Source organism: Eucyclogobius newberryi, unplaced genomic scaffold (assembly GCF_026437365.1).
Source record: "Eucyclogobius newberryi isolate DKJ021-1_F unplaced genomic scaffold, fEucNew1.0.hap1 SCAF_19, whole genome shotgun sequence".
Lineage (NCBI taxonomy): Eukaryota > Metazoa > Chordata > Actinopteri > Gobiiformes > Gobiidae > Eucyclogobius > Eucyclogobius newberryi.
The window spans coordinates 26,330,689-26,350,972 of record NW_027315823.1 but is presented as its reverse complement, the minus strand read 5'-3'; the positions used below and the strand labels follow the sequence as shown (position 1 = coordinate 26,350,972).

The 20,284-nt window shown below is 42.0% G+C and overlaps 2 protein-coding genes across 4 annotated transcripts; one reads left to right on the top strand and one right to left on the bottom strand.

Moving 5' to 3' along the window:
* LOC140365763 (calglandulin-like) lies at positions 1 to 5,860 on the bottom strand. The gene is made up of 4 exons (XM_072452323.1): positions 5,647 to 5,860; positions 4,351 to 4,495; positions 826 to 926; positions 1 to 128 (listed from the first exon to the last, which is right to left on the bottom strand). Exons 1-4 carry the CDS (start codon positions 5,858 to 5,860, stop codon positions 85 to 87), a joined length of 504 nt encoding a protein of 167 aa, XP_072308424.1. The 3' UTR covers positions 1 to 84.
* A 3,654-nt stretch (positions 5,861 to 9,514) lies between these two features.
* gnb1b (guanine nucleotide binding protein (G protein), beta polypeptide 1b) lies at positions 9,515 to 19,270 on the top strand. Of its 3 annotated transcripts, none has more exons than XM_072452488.1 (11): positions 9,515 to 9,750; positions 13,584 to 13,694; positions 13,772 to 13,810; positions 13,922 to 14,028; positions 14,162 to 14,225; positions 16,268 to 16,430; positions 16,535 to 16,601; positions 16,671 to 16,872; positions 16,944 to 17,160; positions 17,236 to 17,351; positions 19,176 to 19,270. In XM_072452488.1, the coding sequence occupies exons 2-10, from the start codon at positions 13,638 to 13,640 to the stop codon at positions 17,340 to 17,342; spliced, it is 1,023 nt and encodes a 340-aa protein (XP_072308589.1). In that variant the 5' UTR covers positions 9,515 to 9,750; positions 13,584 to 13,637; the 3' UTR covers positions 17,343 to 17,351; positions 19,176 to 19,270. The 3 variants fall into 3 exon arrangements, with proteins under 3 accessions (XP_072308589.1, XP_072308587.1, XP_072308588.1); XM_072452486.1 differs by having other exon boundaries at positions 17,583 to 19,270; XM_072452487.1 differs by lacking the exon at positions 9,515 to 9,750 and adding an exon at positions 12,628 to 12,706 and having other exon boundaries at positions 17,583 to 19,270.
* Positions 19,271 to 20,284: the final 1,014 nt, after the last annotated feature.

Sequence of the window (20,284 nt, the reverse complement as noted above, 5' to 3'; positions counted from 1 at the left end):
TTATGATCTTTTAGGTTGATTTATTGTAAGTTTGCACAGATTTGTTTGGTTTTGATACAGTTACAATGGTCCACAGGGGGGGCTTCAGCTCATTTTGAACAGGTCTCCAGTCACCATGGCGACAAATTCTGTGGGATTTAAAGGTTAAGATTATAAGAATGCACAATATTGTAGGGCATCTGTTGTATTATGTGACAATGGTTGTCATAACAGAATCCTTTTTTTGTCTCATAAGCAGCAATAATCCCAATGAAAAATAAATACATTCATTACGACTGCTACATAATTCATTTGTAAAATACAATTTCAAGGGTCACATTTAGTTAATTTAAATTTAAAATTTAATTTTTTTTATTATATTAACTTCACTTGAAACAACAAAACATCTCATCTTCAAGGGTAAAAAACCTCAAGTCTGATCTTGTAGTTTAAAGAACGTATTATGTTTTTTTCTGGTCATAACTATACCCCTTATTTTAAATTTTGTTCATTGCAAGCCACAAAATTAGTTTGAAAGCGACTTCATAGAAACATTGAATTAATTGACTTCCTATTCAAAACTGAGCAGTTTAATTAGGCGCAATATGTCTCTTCTAATGCATGTGATTCTTGTATTAGTTTTGCAGTAACAATTTCAGTCTCTCAAATGTTCATGTTCCGGGACATACTTAAAATGTGTTCTATGATTATGAACTGAATTTCAAAGAGCACATTAAATGGCCTTATCTGTCATAATAATAATAATTGGTTCTGTTTTAGAATATAGTTATTATTGGTTCTGTTTTAGAGCCTAAAGCCTCCAGAGTGCTTCACTGATGAACTCACCTTCATAATCAATGGTCCCATCTCCATCTTTGTCAGCTTCTTTCATCATGGCCTCTGCCTCCACCTCATTTAGTGGTTCTCCGGCATTTGTCAGGACATATCTGTAATAAAATCATACTGTAATTAGTAAGCAAACTGTTCGATGTCAAGATTATTCAATTATTGTGTTTTTTCAGGAAATTAAACTATTTTAGAAGCAAAAATGTGTCATCTGAATTCAGTCTGAGCGATGAAAAAAGGAGACCTAAATGTATAATACTTTTTTTTATCTGGCTATTTATATCTCATTAACTTTACCCTCAACATTCAGAAAGTTTGATTTCATAAAGCTGGTCAGAAACATGCTCATACCTGATCGAGTCATGGTCTGATCACAGTTTACTTTATGGTTTAGTATGAGCTGAAACAGCAGGAGCCAGAGTGGAGCGACTAGAGTAAGCTGTCACTGTGTCCTTAGGCAACACACTTCGGAACATTGCCTAGTACGAATCTGGTGAGTGATTGGTTGGTGGTCAGAGGGGCTGATGGTGCAGATTGGCAGCCTCACTTCTGTCAGTCTACCCCAGGGCAGTTGTGGAGTGTGGAATGAATAAATAATGCACTGTAAACCTGCTTGTCGTGAAAGGCAATATATTAATCAAATTATTTAGTTTATATTTATTCAAATATTAAATTGTTTAATTATAAATATTAGGCATACTCATTTGTGTACTGATTGATAAGGTACTTATGGACACAATATGTAGGCTAATCAGTTAAACTAAATTATTAAAGTGCGTAAAGGGGGCACCGACAGAAAGTGATTCTACTCACAAAACACTCAACTCAATCCATATGTTTTAATTTTTCATGATTGAATGTATGTTTAAACGTTCCATGTCTTAATGACTGGACATTTTCCCTCTGTTCACTGCCGGCAATGCGAACACAGCTCCTGCTCCGGTCATACAGGGACCGGACAGCCCTGAGCAAAGGGCCCCGGACCCCGTACTCCCGGAGCACCCCCCAAAGGACACCCCGAGGGACACGGTCGAAAGCCTTCTCCAGATCCACAAAGCACATGTGGACTGGTTGGGCAAACTCCCATGAACCCTCGAGCACCTGATGGAGAGTATAGAGCTGGTCCAGTGTTCCACGACCGGGACGAAAACCACTCTGCTCCTCCTGAATCTGAGGTTTGACTATCGGTCGGATTCTCCTCTCCAGTACCTTGGAATAGACCTTACCCGGGAGGCTGAGGAGTGTGATCCCTCTGTAGTTGGAACACACCCTCCTGTCCCCCTTCTTGAACAGAGGGACCACCACCCCTGTCTGCCAGTCCAGAGGCACGGCCCCCGAATGCCACGCGATGTTGCAGAGACGTGTCAACCAAGACAGTCCTACAACATCCAGATACTTTAGGTACTCAGGGCAGATCTCATCCACCCCCGGAGCCCTGCCACCGAGGAGTTTGCGAACAACCTCAGTGACTTGGGTGATGGATGAGCCAGCCTCCGAGTCCCCGGTCTCTACTTCCTCTTCGGAAGACGTGACTGAGGGATTAAGGAGATCCTCAAAGTATTCCTTCCACCGTCCGACGACATCCCCAGTCGAGGTCAGCAGGCCTCCACCCGCACTGTAAACGGTGTTGGTGAGACACTGCTTCCCCCTCCTGAGGCGCCGGACGGTTTGCCAGAATTTCTTTGGTGCCGACCGATAGTCCTCCTCCATGGCCTCCCCGAACTCCTCCCAGGCCCGGGTTTTTGCCTCTGCGACAGCACGAGCCGCGGCTCGCTTGGCCTGCCGATACCCCTCGATGACCTCCGGAGACCTACAAGCCAGAGTGGCCTGATAGGCCTCCTTCTTCAGTCTGACGGCATCCCTTACTTCCGGTGTCCACCACCGGGTTCGGGGGTTGCCGCCACGACAGGCACCGGAGACCTTGCGACCACAGCTCCGAGCAGCCGCATCAACAATGGAGGCGGACAACATGGTCCACTCGGACCATGTCCCCAGCCTCCCCCGGGACATGGGAGAAGCTCTCCCGCAGGTGCGAGTTGAATACCCTACTGACAGAGGGCTCCACTAGACGTTCCCAACAGACCCTCACAATGCGCTTGGGTCTGCCAAGTCTGTCCGGCTTCCTCCTCCGCCAGCGGATCCAACTCACCACCAGGTGGTGATCGGTTGACAACTCTGCCCCTCTCTTCACCCGAGTGTCCAAGACACGCGGCCGGAGGTCTGATGACACAACAACAAAGTCGATCATTGACCTCCGGCCTAGGGTGTCCTGGTGCCATGTGCACTGATGGACACCCTTGTGCTTGAACATGGTGTTCGTTATGGACAATCCGTGGCTAGCACAGAAGTCCAATAACTGAACACCGCTCGGGTTCAGATCGGGGAAGCCGTTCTTCCCGATCACCCCTCTCCAGGTGTCACTGTCATTGCCCACGTGGGCGTTGAAGTCCCCCAGTAGAACAACGGAGTCCCCGGTCGGTGCACTGTCCAGTACCCCTCCCAAGGACTCCAAGAAGGCCGGGTGCTCTGCACTACAGTTCGGCCCGTAGGCCGCCACAACAGTGAGAGACCTGTCCCCCACCCGAAGGCGGAGGGACGCGACCCTCTCGTTCACCGGGGTAAACTCCAACACGTGGCGGCTGAGCTGAGGGGCTATCAGCAAGCCCACACCAGCCCGCCGCCTCTCCCCGCGGGCAACACCAGAGAAGTGGAGCGTCCAGCCCCTCTCGAGGAGATGGTTCCAGAGCCCAAACTGTGCGTGGAGGTGAGGCCGACTATATCTAGTCGGTATCGCTCAACCTCCCGCACAAGCTCAGGCTCTTTCCCCCCCAGCGAGGTGACATTCCATGTCCCCAGAGTTAGTCTCTGTGTCTGGAGATCTGGTCGCCGAGGCCCCTGCCGTCGACTGCCGCCCAGATCTCTCTGCACCGGCCCCTTATGGATCCTCCTGTGGGTGGTGGGCCCACGGGAGGGCGGCCCCACGGCGCTCTTTCGGGCTGTGCCCGGCCGGGCCCCGTGGGGTAAGACCCGGCCACCAGGCGCTCGCCATGGAGCACCCATCCCAGGCCTGGCTCCAGGATGGGGCCCCGGTGACGCCGATCCGGGCGACGTAAACTGCCTTGTTTGTGTTGTCATCATAGAGGGCTTCTGAACCGATCTTTGTCTGACCCGTCACCTAGGACCTGTTTGCCTTGGGAGACCCTACCAGGGGCATGAAGCCCCCGACAACATAGCTCCCGGGATCAAACCCCTCCACCACGTTAAGGTGTCGGTTCAAGGAGAGGTACTTGTGATTACTATACATAAAAATAAGTTGTCTAATCAGTGTATATTATAGCTTATAATAGCCAAAACCCTACTGTGTCTTCTTTAATAATGGACACTTAAATTGTGATAAAAGACCCCCAGCCCCCACCCCCAACATGTTTCTAAAAAGCCTTCCCATATTACAAAACTGCCAACATATACAGTAAATTAGAAAACACTGGACCACTGGCTGAAGCACATGTTTGCCTAATTTCGTACTTGAGCGTGTTCCAGTCGATGTATCCTTTGGCCTCTTTGTCGAACACTTTGAAGGCCGCTCTGAGTTCAGCGTCCTGGTCCTTGGTGCGTTCATGGTACAGCGCCATCAGGGCCAGGAAGCTGCCACAGTTAAACACTCCCTTACCTTGTCACAGTGAAGACACATTAGTGCTTATTATAACGTAAAAAGATCATGATATCAGTCATTTTCAAATCAAATCTAATTATCATAAAAAAGTAAAGTGATGCAGTAAGTAAAAGCTGAAAACATGAGCGAATGCGTCTGTTTTATAATGACACTCAATGAAACACTGACATCTAGTGGCAACATGCTGAAACAGCCTCGCTACCTTACACAATCCATTTAAATTGCTTTTTTTCTTTTCTTACTTACACTTTCTATTTGAGCCAATTGTGACGGCTGTACACTAAGAGCACCTATACATGATCACCTAAATATATCACAGCTACTTCCTGTATTCATTTTGAGACTCCAGATCCCCGGAGTGTCCCCAGATTATCTTTATGTTTACGGGCCAGAAGTGTGAGCATTTATGTATCTGTTGAGAAGCTCAAAGTATGACCACAGGAAAATATTAGCAGATGGGGCTGATTGAGTCCTGTTTCATAGTTAAATTCCATATTGATTCAGTCCCAGACATTTGCAAGTATCCTTCCATTAGTTTATATCGTTATTGTTCTGATATGGTGCAAAATGAAAGCTATTATAGACGGACTTGTTTCTGCATGTGTTGTTTGTGATAATGCCACACTTTCCTGAGAGAGTCAATAGGGAAACTTAAATATTGGGAAATTACTTTTATATTACTTGACTACGTACATATTTTTAATCTGACAATTTAGTGCCATAATTTGTGAAACCATGCCACAGAATCTAAATATTAAAAGGTAAACTGCGTTACTTTTCTTGTGGTTGGTTACTGTGTTTGCTTCTTGCTTTGTCGCCATGGAGATGTTTTTGTTTTGCCATCTGCATTAAAAAATATCAACCATTTATTCAATGTCAAGTGTTTTTACTGCTCAAAAACACAGTGAAAAACATGCGTCCAATCCACAGATCTGACCTGTAACTTGGCCAGAGAGATAGATAATTTTAATGTCACACTGTGGAACATTCTAAGCTACCCCACTTCACAAAAGACACGTCGTTGCGCTCAATTTGCATCCCTCCAGCTCAAAAGCAAGCATGTTTAAAATGTTGCAACGGCCTGAAACGGACTACAAGTATTTCTATATTTCCTTCTACATATTTTTGAACTGTTCGGCGCGTCTCACCGTCCTTGTCCACGTCTTTGGCCATCTGGATCAGCTCTCGTTTGGTCGAGTTGATTCCCATTAAACTTATGAGCCTCTCCAGCTCCTGCGTCTTCACGTCTCCGTTGCCCTCTTCGTCAAACATCTCGAAGACTCCCTTATACTCGGTGATCTGCTCCTGCGTCAGCTGGGTGGCCTGAATCAACCGGAGTGCCAAATTACACAATATCTTCATCTCTAAATGTGCATGATTTTTTAAGGAGAGGGAACAATTGTTTCCCTATAAATGTACATAGATTAGTCACACTGAGGGCGGCTAAATTGGTAGGAATTTGCCCAGAAGCGCAAAGGTCGGCAGGTCGATCCCAGGTTCTCCAGTATGAGCTGTTGTGTCCCTGGGCAAGATACTTTTGCACTTTTTACACCTATGCCTCCAGCGTCTGCATACACTGGTGTACTGAGTGAAGGGTTGAATGATTCCTTGATTAAATGAGGACTAAAACCTATTCTAAACCTGTACAAAATCAGGCAAACAAGCGAATAAACTAAGATTTAAAAGTACTCACCATTTTGAGGTGTGTACTGGATGAGAGCAGCAGAAGAGGATGTCTTCAGCTGAGCAGTTGTTCATAGCATCTTTTCCCCTGAGCTGAGGCTGAGTCTGGCTGCATTTAGACCTTCTATGGCATTTTGGGAGTAGTCCTGAACCCCAACTGTCTCTGAGAAATCAAAATAACCATCATAATGGACAAAGAGGTATGGATTTAAGCAACATTACTACAAAAAATTGGCAAAATAGTGTAACATTACAAAACAAATACAATATTTGTGTAAACTCTAGGTGACATCTTCTGAGGAGAACATTCATTTACTAAACAGGTGCTTGTGCAACCCCCTGTGACCGTTATGAAGGCAGACAACCAAATATGGATGGCTTTAATTTCAAGAAGTCATTTTCGCCAGTGCAAAGGGAATAAGAGGAATTTCACATTAGTTAGACAGGGCAAAAGGACAAAAAATCACCAAGGCAATAGGTTTTAAGTTCTTTGGAAAGTGGTCTTATTTGGTTTTTGGAGGCTGTTAATTCTGAAGACTCTTTGTAGATGTATGTTAGGCTAACTTTTGATCTTTTTTTGCAAAGATTGAAATCCCTGCTGAACTGTAATTGGTGGAGTTGTGTGCTTTTACTTGTGCATCATTGTAGTTATTTGCCTGTCGTGCTATGTCTCCTTTTTCTTCGGGAGCTGAGATTGCCTGAGGGACACAGACTTGAAAGCCCCACCCACGTAAACAATGTGGCTAACAATGAAAGTATTTACAATTATTTCTACTGACCCATTAAAGTTAAAGGTGAGTGTACCATTATTGTTGATTTAATCTGAATTTGCTGATGTCAGACACATTCAATAGGCTATTGCTGTTAGTATGTCGCTTAACGGGGACATATTTGACTTTTATGAGCTTTAAATCATATTATAGTACAAATCCCTCATTATCTCAGAGTTGTAATTTGATTATTTTGTGCATGTTTGAGTAATCATGCAATGTCCTGCATTTGAGGCTTGCGTGTAAAGAACATTTCAGTGTTCAGCTACCCCCCATCTTCGCCTACAACCCTGCACTTACTCAATACCACTATGAAGAACTTTTCTGACATTCTGACACATCGGCTGCACATTCATTCTGATGTCACCAAACTCGCACAGCCAAATGTCCATCCTTTTAAACACCTTTTACCTCGCTGTGCCTTCTGTGCAAAATAGTGTTAAATAAGTTCCTTAGGCAGAGTTAGGGTTTGTTAAAGAGGGTGTTAAGGCTAAGAGAGGATGCAGGATGTGGTTACATGGAGGCAGGTGAAGTGATGAGGAAAGAAAACACCCAAATGTGTTGCCAGTGTTTTACAAACTGACAGTCAATGTATGTACCAGAGCGCACGAAGGTAAAAAATGTGGATGCTTGGAGAATACAACAATGGTAAATCTAAATCCTCCAATAACATATTAAAATAAACCAATTTAAACTTTTAACCGTATAAAGAATTACCATCAAATTCTAAACAATGATTGATGAGCTTGATAAAAAGACCAAAAATGCTTAACATCACAGAACAAGTAGGACCATCACTTTGACCATCTCCTCAGTGTATTGTTGTGTTCTGCATTTAAAAATACTACTAGGTTACTTTTTGTTGTTTTTTTCTTTTTTGTTTTATTGAATTGTAAATATTGTTTGTGTTGACATTCAAATTATTTAAAAAAAAAAAGGAAATAAATGACTACATGAAAGAAACTTGGACAAATCTTCATTTCTGAAATTGTCCACAGTGTGTTAGGGGAGTTTAGTGCATTGTCTTTTCTGATACAATAAACTAATCCCACAGAGACTCCCGCTGTGATTCTAGGACAGCGGAAGGTTCTCCGCTGCCCTGGCCGGTGCAGCAGTGGGGTCTCCCGGTGCTATCTGCAGGGTTACCGCGCCCATCCCGTCGGCCAAGAAGCTCACTAGTGCGGGAAGGGAAGAGGGCAGATGTTAAGCTCGTCTTAAGGGAGGGAGAAGTGGGAGGCAGGGGATTGTTGAAGTGCAGCTCTGCGCTTGTTCAATCCCGTCTCCGTAGCACAAGACGGCGGCTGCTGCTGCTGCTGGTGCTGCTGGTGGCGGTGGTGGCGGGCTATGGGGGTTTAATTAAGGCTAGAGACAACATGGACTCTGAGTCGTGGCCATTGTGGCGGCCATCTTGTGATTGTAAGAAAAACAGGGCCAGATAATGCAAGGAACTCCACCTTATATCGCCGATATAAGAAAATGAATGTATGTATTTAATATTGATAAAGAGTTATTAGCAAAATCCAGAAATAAGTAGGCTATTTTGTTATATTCTTGTATATGAACCGTTAAAAATAGCTGAATAAAAAGGCAAAGCTCATGATTTATTGTTCAATCTATAGTCCGACACTCACTGCAATAAAATAATGGTTAGCGCTCTTGCCTCACAGCAGGAAGATCCTGGGCTCCACTCCCAGGCGACTGGGGCCTTTCAGTGAGGAGTTTGCATGTTCTCCCCATGTTCTCCCTAGGTTTCTTCTGGGTGGTCAGGTTTGCCACTAAAAACATGTCTCCTCCCCTCTGGGACCAGGACTCCCTGAAAAAAAGTCACTACATCTCAGTGGGACTTTCCTGGTGTAATAAAGGTAATAGATTAAATTAAAGTAGCCTGAGAGTTGAAAGAAGAGGCATGAGGCTGGATTTCTGACGTTTATTTCCATTAGTGCGGGACCCGGAGACATTAACCCTAAGACATTGCAATAGTGTGTATCCCGGTCTGATCCAGTCCAGTCTGGCTATGCTTCTGCTGTAGGGGAGTGATGTACCTCTCATGACATAGGCCAAGACAACAAGAGCTGAGCTGGCAGTGTCTGACCGGCCCCAACACTCATCTATGGTCGTGAGCTTTGGGTAATGACCAAAAGGATAAGATCACAGGTACAAGCAGTCAAAATGAGTTTGAGGAAAATATTGGGTTGAGGAGCTCAGTCATCCAGGAGGGAGAGAGGAGTCAGCTGGGGTCTTGGCTTGGGGATCTGTTTCAGAGGTGTTCAAAATACGCTATTTTTACCATCTATTGTTATTATTTGTTGAAAGAAAGCACAAATACAAAAAGTAAAACCAAGAAAGTACACTGAAGGAAAAATGCAATAAAATGTCCTCTCTCCGGGCCCATCGACATAACGAGTAACAATTTAAAACACAATATTCTATCTTTGAAATGGGGGATAAACACCTCAAAATGTAAGCCGCCGAACCCCACGAGTTGCTGTGTAGTTTACAGTCAGAACATGTCTGCTGGAGCTGTGGTTTCTCTCGTTTCCTTGTCCTCCCGGTGGTGGGTGTGATTCCCCCGCCCCTCTGCGCCGCGCTGACCGAGCTTTGCCGAGACCCAGGCGTCGTAGACTCGGAGCTGTGTCGGGGAAGGGCTGCTCGGGCTGATCACTGGCACTAGCAGCAGCGGGCTAAAGGCTAGTTACAAAGCTAGCGTTTGTGCTGCTCGTTGATGCGTGGATCGGAGATTTACGCCGATTTGTTTTCCAGTCAATGCCAAAACGCAAAAATAGACGCAAAATAAACCAGGTAAGAACCCACGTAGACGAAATGCGGTTGATCGGGTGTGTTTTTGCGGTGGTAATGAATGAAATTAGCTCGGAAAAATTGTGGGGGAAATTCAAGAGCCCGGGGGTGGGGTAGTGAGCGCTAGCATCTTTTAGCAATGTAGTTAGCCGCGTTTGGCTAACTTGGTTTAGCCACACAAACTAGACTTGCCACTGTCATTTGTACACGTCGTGGTGCGTTAAAAATACGGTTGGGTGAGGACGAGCCATGCATTTACTCGCAAAAACTCGTTTAAGTGCCTGAAACAATCATGGGGCCAATTCGGTGACAGTGATGGCCCCGCGGAGCTGCTGCTGATCGGCCTAAAAAAAAAAAAGCACTGTCGGTCTTATAATTCAACAGAAATCAGTTTAATCACCCATATTTTCGTAAATAGGATTCTTTTAAAAAATAAATTCGTTGAGTAGGGCTCGTTTTCTGCAGCGTTGGACTGTTAAATGTTTAATATTTTGCTGATAGTTGATGATGACATACTGGGGTTGGGCTGGCACCAAATTAACCAGAAATCTGGAGAAACTGTGCCGTGTCCAAAAATAGCATCGGCAGAACGAAACATGGATTTATTTAAACTCCAGAGTTTGGGCGTGATGTGACGGGGAACCACGTTATCGCCCCTTCTAAATTAACTTTGCGTTTTTCTATTATAAAACGGCTTTTCCCGTGTAATCTGCAGAAAGTGTCGGATAGAACCGCGGAGCAGGTCTGCAGCCACATGCATTTGGCTGATCTCTGTTCGCGTTATACTATGTTATTGTGTGTTTTTTATCCGATGGGGGAGTCCTCACAGGCCATAACCGCCCGACCTTGCAGTTTTACGGGCTCGGATCCACGGCACGCACCGGGACGCGAATAAACACTGTGTTCACCGCTTCGTGTTAATCAAATCAACTTGCTACTGCATAATGGGATTGTCTGTGTGTAACTAAGTGGATTTCTGTAGCCGAGCCGTCCGTGAGTTAGTAGTTTGTGGGGCTTATTGCTAGCTCCATAGCTCCTGTATAATTGCGGAAGAGCTCTGTGTGGTTAACGCCGTCGTGCATTGCTGAGATGCTTCCACTTTTTAAAAAAACACAAAACCACAATCCTTGAACAATTCTGCCGTTTTTCAACAAACCTACGCTTAGAGTAATGCTAAATCTCGTGTATAATAGTTGGCCAGTGGGTGTTGGTGGAGTCGCACTGCCCTCCCTGCAGGCCTCCCCTGTCGAGGCAGCTAAAGCTAACTAAACTAGCGGACGACGGTCTGCAAGATGGCGTTAGCTGCATCTTTTCAGATTTACATCAGTGCGAGTCATAATAACATAACACTCTGGACTCAGGGACAGGCAGCGTTTGCCAATAATGAAGCAAGCTTTAAAATATAATAATACACTAATTTGTTCCAATGTGGTTGAATCCGGGAAGTGGTTATAATATTCCCCTTTTTATAATATATTTTGTTTGGGCCATTTATTCAGACTTATTACAAGTGGACAAGTTGGAGTTTATAGCTTTATTTAAATGTAAGTTTTCATTCTACAAAAAACCTCAAGTATATATTTATCTTTAAACTAGTATAAAAGTATCACAGTAGAAGTGGCTGTTTCGTAATAGTGCTTATTTTCATACACCGAGTATCAGGAATTGCTTTCATTGCTACTTTTGAATTTGAAAAGACTCAAATGCCACAGCCACGTAGTGTTTCTCAACCGGTGTGTTGCAGCTATTCAAATATAATGCAAACAGACTGATTGTAGGCAAATCACTAACCTGCAAACATGACTAAGTCAACTCAGCCGCTCTAATGGGAAAACCTGTGCACAGAGAGCCTCTGACAATACTTGTTAAGCTTGTGTGTGCATCATCACCTGTGACTACCGTAACGAGGTTCAGCAGCATATGTGCTTCTAGTATGAGACACACAGCAAATCTAGGCACTTACTCTAAGCATGTTTATGTAAAAGTATTGAGATTATTTTCATCCTTTTATGTTGAGAAAATATACCTAATGTGAGGATTGGGTGAGCCAGCTGTTTATGTTGGTGGACATGGTGGGATTATGGAGTCATTGACGGAGGATTGTAGCTTTTGGGATTATGAAGCTGGTTATGGTCCTCTCTATGATCCAGCTTTAGACCTGTGAAAGACTGCATTATTATCATTTAGCAGCGAAATCAGTCGGGGCACAGTTTATGAACAGATGTAACTGCAGATTAATCTCCACAACATTGAAACGAAACGGTCAGTGACACCCTCGGCTCTTCAGAGGAAAGGCGCCAACTCCCCTTAGGGACCCGGGAACAGCTAGTGAGCTGCTACTCCGGCTGTTTGCCACAGCTCATTGTTTATCATGCAGTCAGCTGACCCTGATCAGGCGCTTGGAAAGGAGAAGTGATGAGGCAGAGGAACTCCCTAACTGTAAGCGTCCATAGAGGTCAATAATAAATAAGTCCTAATGTGAAGCTGTCTAAATATTGTTGGGTTATTTTCAGTTTAACAAACACAAATGTATATTACGAGGTTGGAAATACTGATGCTAATCTCACTCTAAAACGTCAAGGAAATAAACCAATTACAGCCTTCGCATGGGAGATGGGGAAATGCAAGAATTCAGTTTGTAAGAGTACAAAAGCTATGATTGAGAACTGTGCTTTATTTATTTATATATGGCCTTTCCTTCCTATAAATAGACCATCTTAACCTACATCACTCTATGTAACCATTTCAAGGTGAGAATGGCATTTGATTGACGATCAATTTGATGATACTGCTTAATAATCAGATTCCATGACATATTTATTATCTGCTTACTCCGTATAAGAGGATGACAGGTGTTATAAGGGTCAACCAATCAGAGAAGGCAGCCTGGATCGGTAAAGGAGGTTTGTTTCGTCTTGAGGGTTTGGGTTAGTGAGTCTGTCTGGCAGCAATACGACTGGTAAGGTGGAGCATCTTAGGCTAGGATATATGCTAACCTTACTGTTTTTACATTTCCTCAGCTTTTTACATTATATATTACACATTAACATACCGCAAGATGTTCTTATTGAATGTTATAATTTGATATATCGAGGCATTTCCTTCCATTTAGGCCTCTGCGATGTTGTTGTATGCTTATCGTATTGACATTGACGGATGATATACTTTGCATTGACAGTTTTATGATATAATTTGATTCAGGTCGAAATTGAATTGCACCGCGTGTCATCGAGTCTTAAAGATTGATGGCCTTTACATATCTCACAATTCTATTAAGAATTTTGATTGTTATGACGGATATAAAGTTTTTGAGTGTTTGTTTGTGTTATAGATGCGCTTTAAGGCTTGGTATTAATATAAGTTGCCTGTTGATTAGCTGGCTACATTTCTGAGTATCGCAGGGATTGAGGTCAACAGGATAATGACAGCTTTCGGATCACTAGAAAGTTGAGCCTTTGTCTAGCGTCTGAATTGTTCATCAATTTCTCAGAAGGTGATTAGTTGTGTGACGAGCTGAAACGGTATCTGTGGTACTGAAACTGTCTATATATATATATATATATATATATATATATATATATATATATATATATATATATATATATATATATATATATATATATATATATATATATATATATATATATATATATATATATATATATATATATATATATATATATATATATATATATATATATATATATATATATATATATATATATATATATATATCTTTGGGGTGAACTACATTTGTCGGCTTCGTGTCCCCACAACGTTGGGCAAGTGTTGAATCGCCTCGATAATTAACGCTTGTGTGTCCCGTTCTTTTGCAGATCAACAAGTGCCCCTGCCGCTGGAGTAAGGTAATTGAAAAATAAGAGTAAAAGATGAGTGAACTGGACCAGTTACGCCAGGAGGCAGAGCAGCTCAAAAACCAGATCCGAGTGAGTGCCAGTTTCATCTCCGGAATCGCTTCACTTTCTCAGACCTAATCATTAATTTCCGCCGTTGCCGTTTGCAGGATGCCCGGAAAGCTTGTGCGGATGCTACGCTATCACAGGTGAGTTTCCTCCCGTGTGGCCGCGTCATGTTTTTTTGTTTTTGTTTTTATTCTGGAGGGGAACGACAAAAACAAACGTGTGCTTAACCGGAACTCTTTTGTGCTTTGTAGATCACAGCTAATATCGACCCCGTTGGCCGAATCCAAATGCGTACGAGACGAACGCTGCGGGGTCATTTGGCTAAAATCTATGCCATGCACTGGGGAACGGATTCTAGGTAAGAGAAATATGTCGACTCACTTTTGGCAACGCTTTCACTCATTTATTATTGCATTGTTTTATTGGCGCCTGTGTGTTTTCCGCGAAACTGATGTCAATAATTGTCCTTTTGTTGTTCTGTTTTCCCCCAGGCTGTTGGTCAGTGCCTCTCAAGATGGCAAACTGATTATCTGGGACAGCTATACCACAAATAAGGTGAGTTTTCAGAGTTTATTTAAGGCTGTCTTGTTACTGTGGGACTCTTTGCTCGGATTGCTAGTAATTCTCAGTCGACGTCTCGGTCCCCAAAAGCCGAAAAGCCAGCAGGTTAATCAAGACTTTTTCTTATTTAAAGTCGCGGCAGGGTTTTAGTTACATGTAAGGGTGAGATGTAAGTACACGTTCCATTAGGGTCATGGTTAAATGGGAAAAAATAACTGGTTTTGTTAAAAATAGGTCATATGAAAAAAATGGGCTCCACCATCCCCCAGTTGAAAAGCAGTGCCGTAGAAAAAAAAGCTTCTTCCTTAGTGTCGCTGTGCTAAACAAATATTTTAATTGACGCTTGCTTTTAAATCCACAGCGTTTACTACATTTTGTTACTTTTCTCGTTCTAAACCTTTTCTTCAGCTAAAGCTTTGACTCTTGTGTCCAAACAGTGTAGTTTATCTGTATTATTTATGACGCAGCCCTAAGTGTGTTCATGTTTACGGCAGCTCCCGTCGAGACTAAGCAGCCTCCTCTGGTCCATTTAAGTAGCAGTGAAACAAATGGTTGCACGTCAGCTGAGAGAGGCATTTGTGGGCTGTAGGGCTAAATGCTAAATGGGTGGATGTGGTGGCGTGCTGTGTGCATGCCTGATGAGTAATTTAGGCAGAATAAAAGTGTTTTGTCTGCTACTAGATATGAAACTTGTATATGAAACTAGGAATAACGGCCTCATCGTGAATGGTGCCGGTGTTGTTTTGAGGTAGGCAAGACAGAATGGAATAAAGAATTGGATATGTTTATAACTGGGACAATCCTGCAAAAAGAGCTTATTTAAGAGCGATAAACAAATAAAAAAAAGAATATAAGGGATATTTTGATAACTTTTCATTTTCCAATTAATTTACTTTTTGTGTTCATTTATTTTAGCCTGAACCAAAATATCTACTGGCACCATTTAGAATAGATCTAAAACATGACTTTATTATCTGGAGAACCCCAAAAGGTGGTGGTAGATATGATATTCCTAAATGTAGATTTAGCCGTGCATCTCTAAATCTTCCAGTGAAGGGCGCAGGCTTTAGGGCTTAGGTTTTAAGGTCACAAATGTATAGCAGATACCTCGCTGCATGTGCGGACACAAATAGAAACCGAGCCAGCGCCTTTCCTCATCAGATTAAGCCACCACATTCTACTCTGTGAGTGGTACTTAGCAGCAGCTCACTGATCAATAAATACTCTATCGTGTTTCCTACAAGATGGACAGTATGCAGTCGTGGTTATCCCTTAGTACGCGGAGTGCCCTGGTCTCATTTCCAGGGAGGGTTATAGTTTCTGATTGGGAAATTCTTCTAAGATCGTCACCAAAGCAAATCGCCTGCTTCATATGGTGCAGTGATTTTTAGATTTAGTTTGAAGCTCTTTTTAGTCTGTTTTTACAAAAGGAACTTCATTTGTCAGGCTTTGGAGACACACAGTGTACAATAGATTGTGTAAAAAGGGTTGAAATTAGGGATGGGTGATATGTTAGTGGTAATATTGACTCTCGAGGGATGTTTTTCATTCATATTTGTGGAAAACTTTCTGCCTGATTTATTGGGAACATTTACCGATGCAGATTATATTTCAAATGGAAGATCAATTAAGCTAAAATATGTGGTTGTATGTTTACACAATCACAAAGTATAGCAATAGTTAATATACTCTATATTTGTGGTCCTGACAATGGAGTATTTTTTGTCAAACATCTGTTCAGGGCCAACAGCAGGACAAACATTGGTATCAGCTGAAAAAACAACCCAAGACCACCACTAGTTGAAATCACTATGGGCTTTTCTAATCCATGTTTTAATAACTTGTATTTTGTCATGCACAAACATTATTGATCCACAAGGGAGGTTACCTGGTTACTGTAGCTTGGTTGCACAGTGCACATAAACACAACCCAACAAAATGCAAAGTAACAGATAAGATAAGGTGGAGTGAAACTCGGCCACAAAAAGAAGGAATGATAGTTGCTGTGTTTATAATGGCGTGTGTTTCTGTCCCAGGTTCATGCCATTCCACTTCGATCCTCCTGGGTCATGACTTGTGCATATGCACCTTCAGGAAATTATGTGGCCTGCGGTGGTTTAGATAATATCTGCTCCATTTACAACCTGAAAACACGCGAGGGGAATGTACGTGTGAGCCGTGAGCTTGCCGGACATACAGGTTTGTGCTTAACTATTGGATCAAAATAAGATAACTATTCAAAGGTCTGTCCTGTTGTATAAGTGTGGTTGTTGCAGATAATAAATGAATGTCTTTATCTTTAGGCTACCTGTCCTGTTGTCGTTTTCTTGATGACAACCAGATTGTTACGAGCTCTGGTGATACCACTTGGTAAGTATAAACCCTCTGGCATTGGGGGTATTATTGAGGGGAGTTGTAACATTCCTGTCCTGTGTTCAGTGCACTTTGGGACATTGAGACCGGGCAGCAGACAACCACATTCGCAGGGCACACAGGTGATGTCATGAGCCTGTCTCTGGCCCCAGACTCTCGGTTATTCGTCTCTGGTGCTTGTGATGCTTCGGCCAAACTGTGGGACGTGCGAGAGGGCATGTGCAGACAGACCTTCACCGGCCACGAGTCTGACATCAACGCCATCTGTGTACGTTTGGCCTCAAATAAAACACTAATATTTTTCAAAACGTGTTCACTTATTTGAATGTCTCATTCCAGTTCTTCCCTAATGGCAATGCATTTGCCACGGGGTCAGATGATGCCACCTGCAGGCTGTTCGATCTGCGTGCTGATCAGGAGCTTATGATTTACTCTCATGACAACATTATATGTGGAATCACTTCCGTCGCATTCTCAAAAAGCGGCCGTCTCCTTCTGGCCGGATACGATGACTTCAACTGTAACGTGTGGGACACACTAAAGGCCGACCGCGCTGGTACGTGTTCTGTGGTACAGACATTTAGAATTTGTTCATTTGGGAGTGTTTTAATGCGCCTTGTTTGTCTTTCAGGTGTGTTGGCTGGGCATGATAACCGTGTTAGCTGCCTGGGAGTTACTGATGATGGTATGGCCGTTGCAACAGGATCCTGGGACAGTTTTCTGAAGATCTGGAATTGAAGCCTGAAGGTAAGCTTAGTTTTTCTACTTTTTATTTGTCATTGTGAGACCCTTGAGTCCACTATTACGACATGTCCAGAGCACGGATTACACAAGAAAGAAAAACAACGTTTCAATTCGGGCATTTCCAAACTATTACCTATGTGAAAACTACCTTGTAGTCAGAGCCTACTAAACATAGTTTACACATAATGCAAACCAGTGAATTGCTTTTGTCACAGTAATATTTTGCTTCTTTAGATGTTCATTAAACTCCAAAGTTGACTGGAAGACCATTACAACTTCAGAATGTTCACAGCATCTTCAACACTGTTTAAACTGACTTGGACACCACAAAATCGAAGGGAAACCAATGCCTTTCCTACACAAAGAAGAGCACAATTGTTTATCACCTAGTTATGAAAGGATCTCCTGTGGTATCAAATCAGAAACTTGTGCATTCCTTCTTGGACCATTTTATGTTACCTTGAAAGAGAAAAACAACACTATCATCCCATGCAAATGTGTGCGTCTTGAAAGCAAATGTTGGAGTGTAATTGTACAAATTATTTAACTTTTTTAAAGAATTCTATTCTGATGGTTTGTTATTCTCGATGGCTTTTTTTTTTCTTTTTGTCATTTCTTTTTGGTTTTAGATATATTTGAATTACAGCCTGTCTTTCTAATTCAGTAAAATTCATGTAACAGATGAGAGAAAACACGCAGAAGTAAAAGCTTGGATCATATTACACGAGCAGCTTTCAAAATGTCTACGATGTATTTATATACTAGCTGTTTTTGTTTGTCATCACAGCCTTTTGCACATGAAGAAGCTTTGCCTCTCAACTAATACTATGTTAACTAACCAAGCACATGCTAAGTTATGAATGCTCATTCCAGTACAAAAGGAGTTATAACTTATCCAGTTAACCCCCTTAATTCTTGTACATGCCTTTGACTCGGGGCGGGGCGTGGGGAGAGACCTAACCTTGGGCATGGCTAGATTTTATCATGATTATTGGGGGATTGTGTTTTAGTATCCACTTTGAGTGAAACACCTCACCCGACTAAATAGACACTTCCTTTTGCTTGGGACTGCAGTTGCAACTCTGTGAATGAAATGTACAAATCAATGTCTGAAAATAATGGTCTGATGTTTTAAGTTAAAGACATTTAATTTTGTCTGCCATGAATTAATTTAGATGTGCATGCTGTAGACTTGCTTTCAATGGTGCAAAATCCTTTAGATTTATTTCTGAAAAAGGAGAGTAACCTGTCGATTTTAACCCAATGAATAAAGGCCAATTTTTCTTTGGCTCAAACTCATGCATACATCATGTACTAATAATATACTGGTAATGCCATGCACCAGGGTGAGCAAGAATGGAAAAACGGCTTACTATTGACTGCATATTTAGTGTAAATTATGCTTACCAGTTCTATTGATGCCAACTTTGTAATAATTATAACAATCATTGTGAAATTTTATTCCTGACAAGTCCTTTCTCTCCTTTTGAATATTCACACTCAATGGAACAAAAGCATTCTCACATACTATCCATCCTAAATAAAAAAAATCTTTTGTACATTTTTTTTTCTTAGTCTTAAATTTAAAATTGGAGCATCTGAATGACAACATTTCACTGTATACAGAAGCACTTTTGTTAAAGTTGTGAAAATTTTTTCACTTTTTTTTTTTTTTTCTGCGATGATGTACAATAAATGTGATGTATTCGTGTGTGGCCACAAGTGAAAATGCAATTCAACTGAGATGGATTCCCTTTTTCTCTTTCCATTAATATTATAGAGCTCTGCACCCTTATGTACCTTTTCACTTTTTGTATTTCATTTCAGTCTGTTGGTGTTCCACGGTGAGCTGGATGCAAGATAGATACTGTACTAAATTGTACTGTTATTGATTGAAAAATGTAATAAAAAGCTGTTTGAGATCTCTTTGCCCCCGTTTTATTTTATCTTGACCCCCCCATTGCATGTGTAAACGATGAATCATAACTCATTGTTTGTAAATACATTTAGTACAGATACCAGACCACATTGTTTCAATACAATATTGTAATGAAACGGGAAGATTTAAATGTAAATTGTATGATTATGCCGATTGTGGCATATAATTTAACACAAAACTGGCTAAATTACATATGGCATTTTCTCCAAATTCTCCCAAGAAAGTTTGGCTAAAAAATGTACAATACTTGCTGTGTACGAACAAACAAAAACATTCTGAACACTTATTTTATATTCTAATTTTGCCATCTTAACAAAAACATGCTAAAATTTGACTTCCCCCCCTTTTCTTATCTATCTGTATTCAAAACAAACTATATTATATTAGCTTTGCAAGTGTTACAAAACGGTGGGTTTGTGTATTATGGATTCATGTGCTGTAATGCGCCCTCTAGCGGTCTTAGTGTTAGGTCTTAGCGAGAGGGCCGCAGGGAGAGGATGCGCTCTCAGCTGAGCCACGCAGTCACTCCGATTGGAGGAAAAACAAACAAGACACTGGAACATCTCTCCCCAGAGTCCCTCATACTCACCGCTCCTGGGACCCCTCCTCATATGAGCACTTTAAAGGCACAGCAGTACAGTGGGAGAAACAACTTGACAACCATATATGCGTTGGTACAAATACAAAGGCCCTATGGGTGGTAAATTGAGGGTAAAAGGGGAACCAGAAGCTCCATTAAAAATACACCAATTTTGTTTTTGTATTGTTTCACTTTTAAAAAATCGGTGTCTAAATCTGAAAAACATTATTTGTTCGTTCATTATTTTTGCGCTGACAACATGAGATCACTGCCCAAGTTATGTAGACTCTCGAACAGGTGATCGTTTTGACCACTGGACGTTGCCATGTGTATATAAAATGTAATGTATTTGTGTCAAAATAAGATACTTGATATTTATAGGCCACGTGTAAACATTTATTTTATTAATAAAAGCCT

What these genes read in the sequence shown, in the direction of transcription:
- LOC140365763 (XM_072452323.1), bottom strand. Translation starts at nt 5,860, where the DNA reads ATGAAGATATTGTGTAATTTGGCACTCCGGTTGATTCAGGCCACCCAG. An exon ending in CAAAGACGTGGACAAGGACG is followed by an intron (nt 4,496 to 5,646) that starts GTGAGACGCGCC and finishes CACTGTGACAAG; the next exon opens with GTAAGGGAGTGTTTAACTGT. An exon ending in TGGGACCATTGATTATGAAG is followed by an intron (nt 129 to 825) that starts GTGAGTTCATCA and finishes TAAATCCCACAG; the next exon opens with AATTTGTCGCCATGGTGACT.
- gnb1b (XM_072452488.1), top strand. Translation starts at nt 13,638, where the DNA reads ATGAGTGAACTGGACCAGTTACGCCAGGAGGCAGAGCAGCTCAAAAAC. An exon ending in CACTGGGGAACGGATTCTAG is followed by an intron (nt 14,029 to 14,161) that starts GTAAGAGAAATA and finishes GTTTTCCCCCAG; the next exon opens with GCTGTTGGTCAGTGCCTCTC. An exon ending in CTGACATCAACGCCATCTGT is followed by an intron (nt 16,873 to 16,943) that starts GTACGTTTGGCC and finishes GTCTCATTCCAG; the next exon opens with TTCTTCCCTAATGGCAATGC.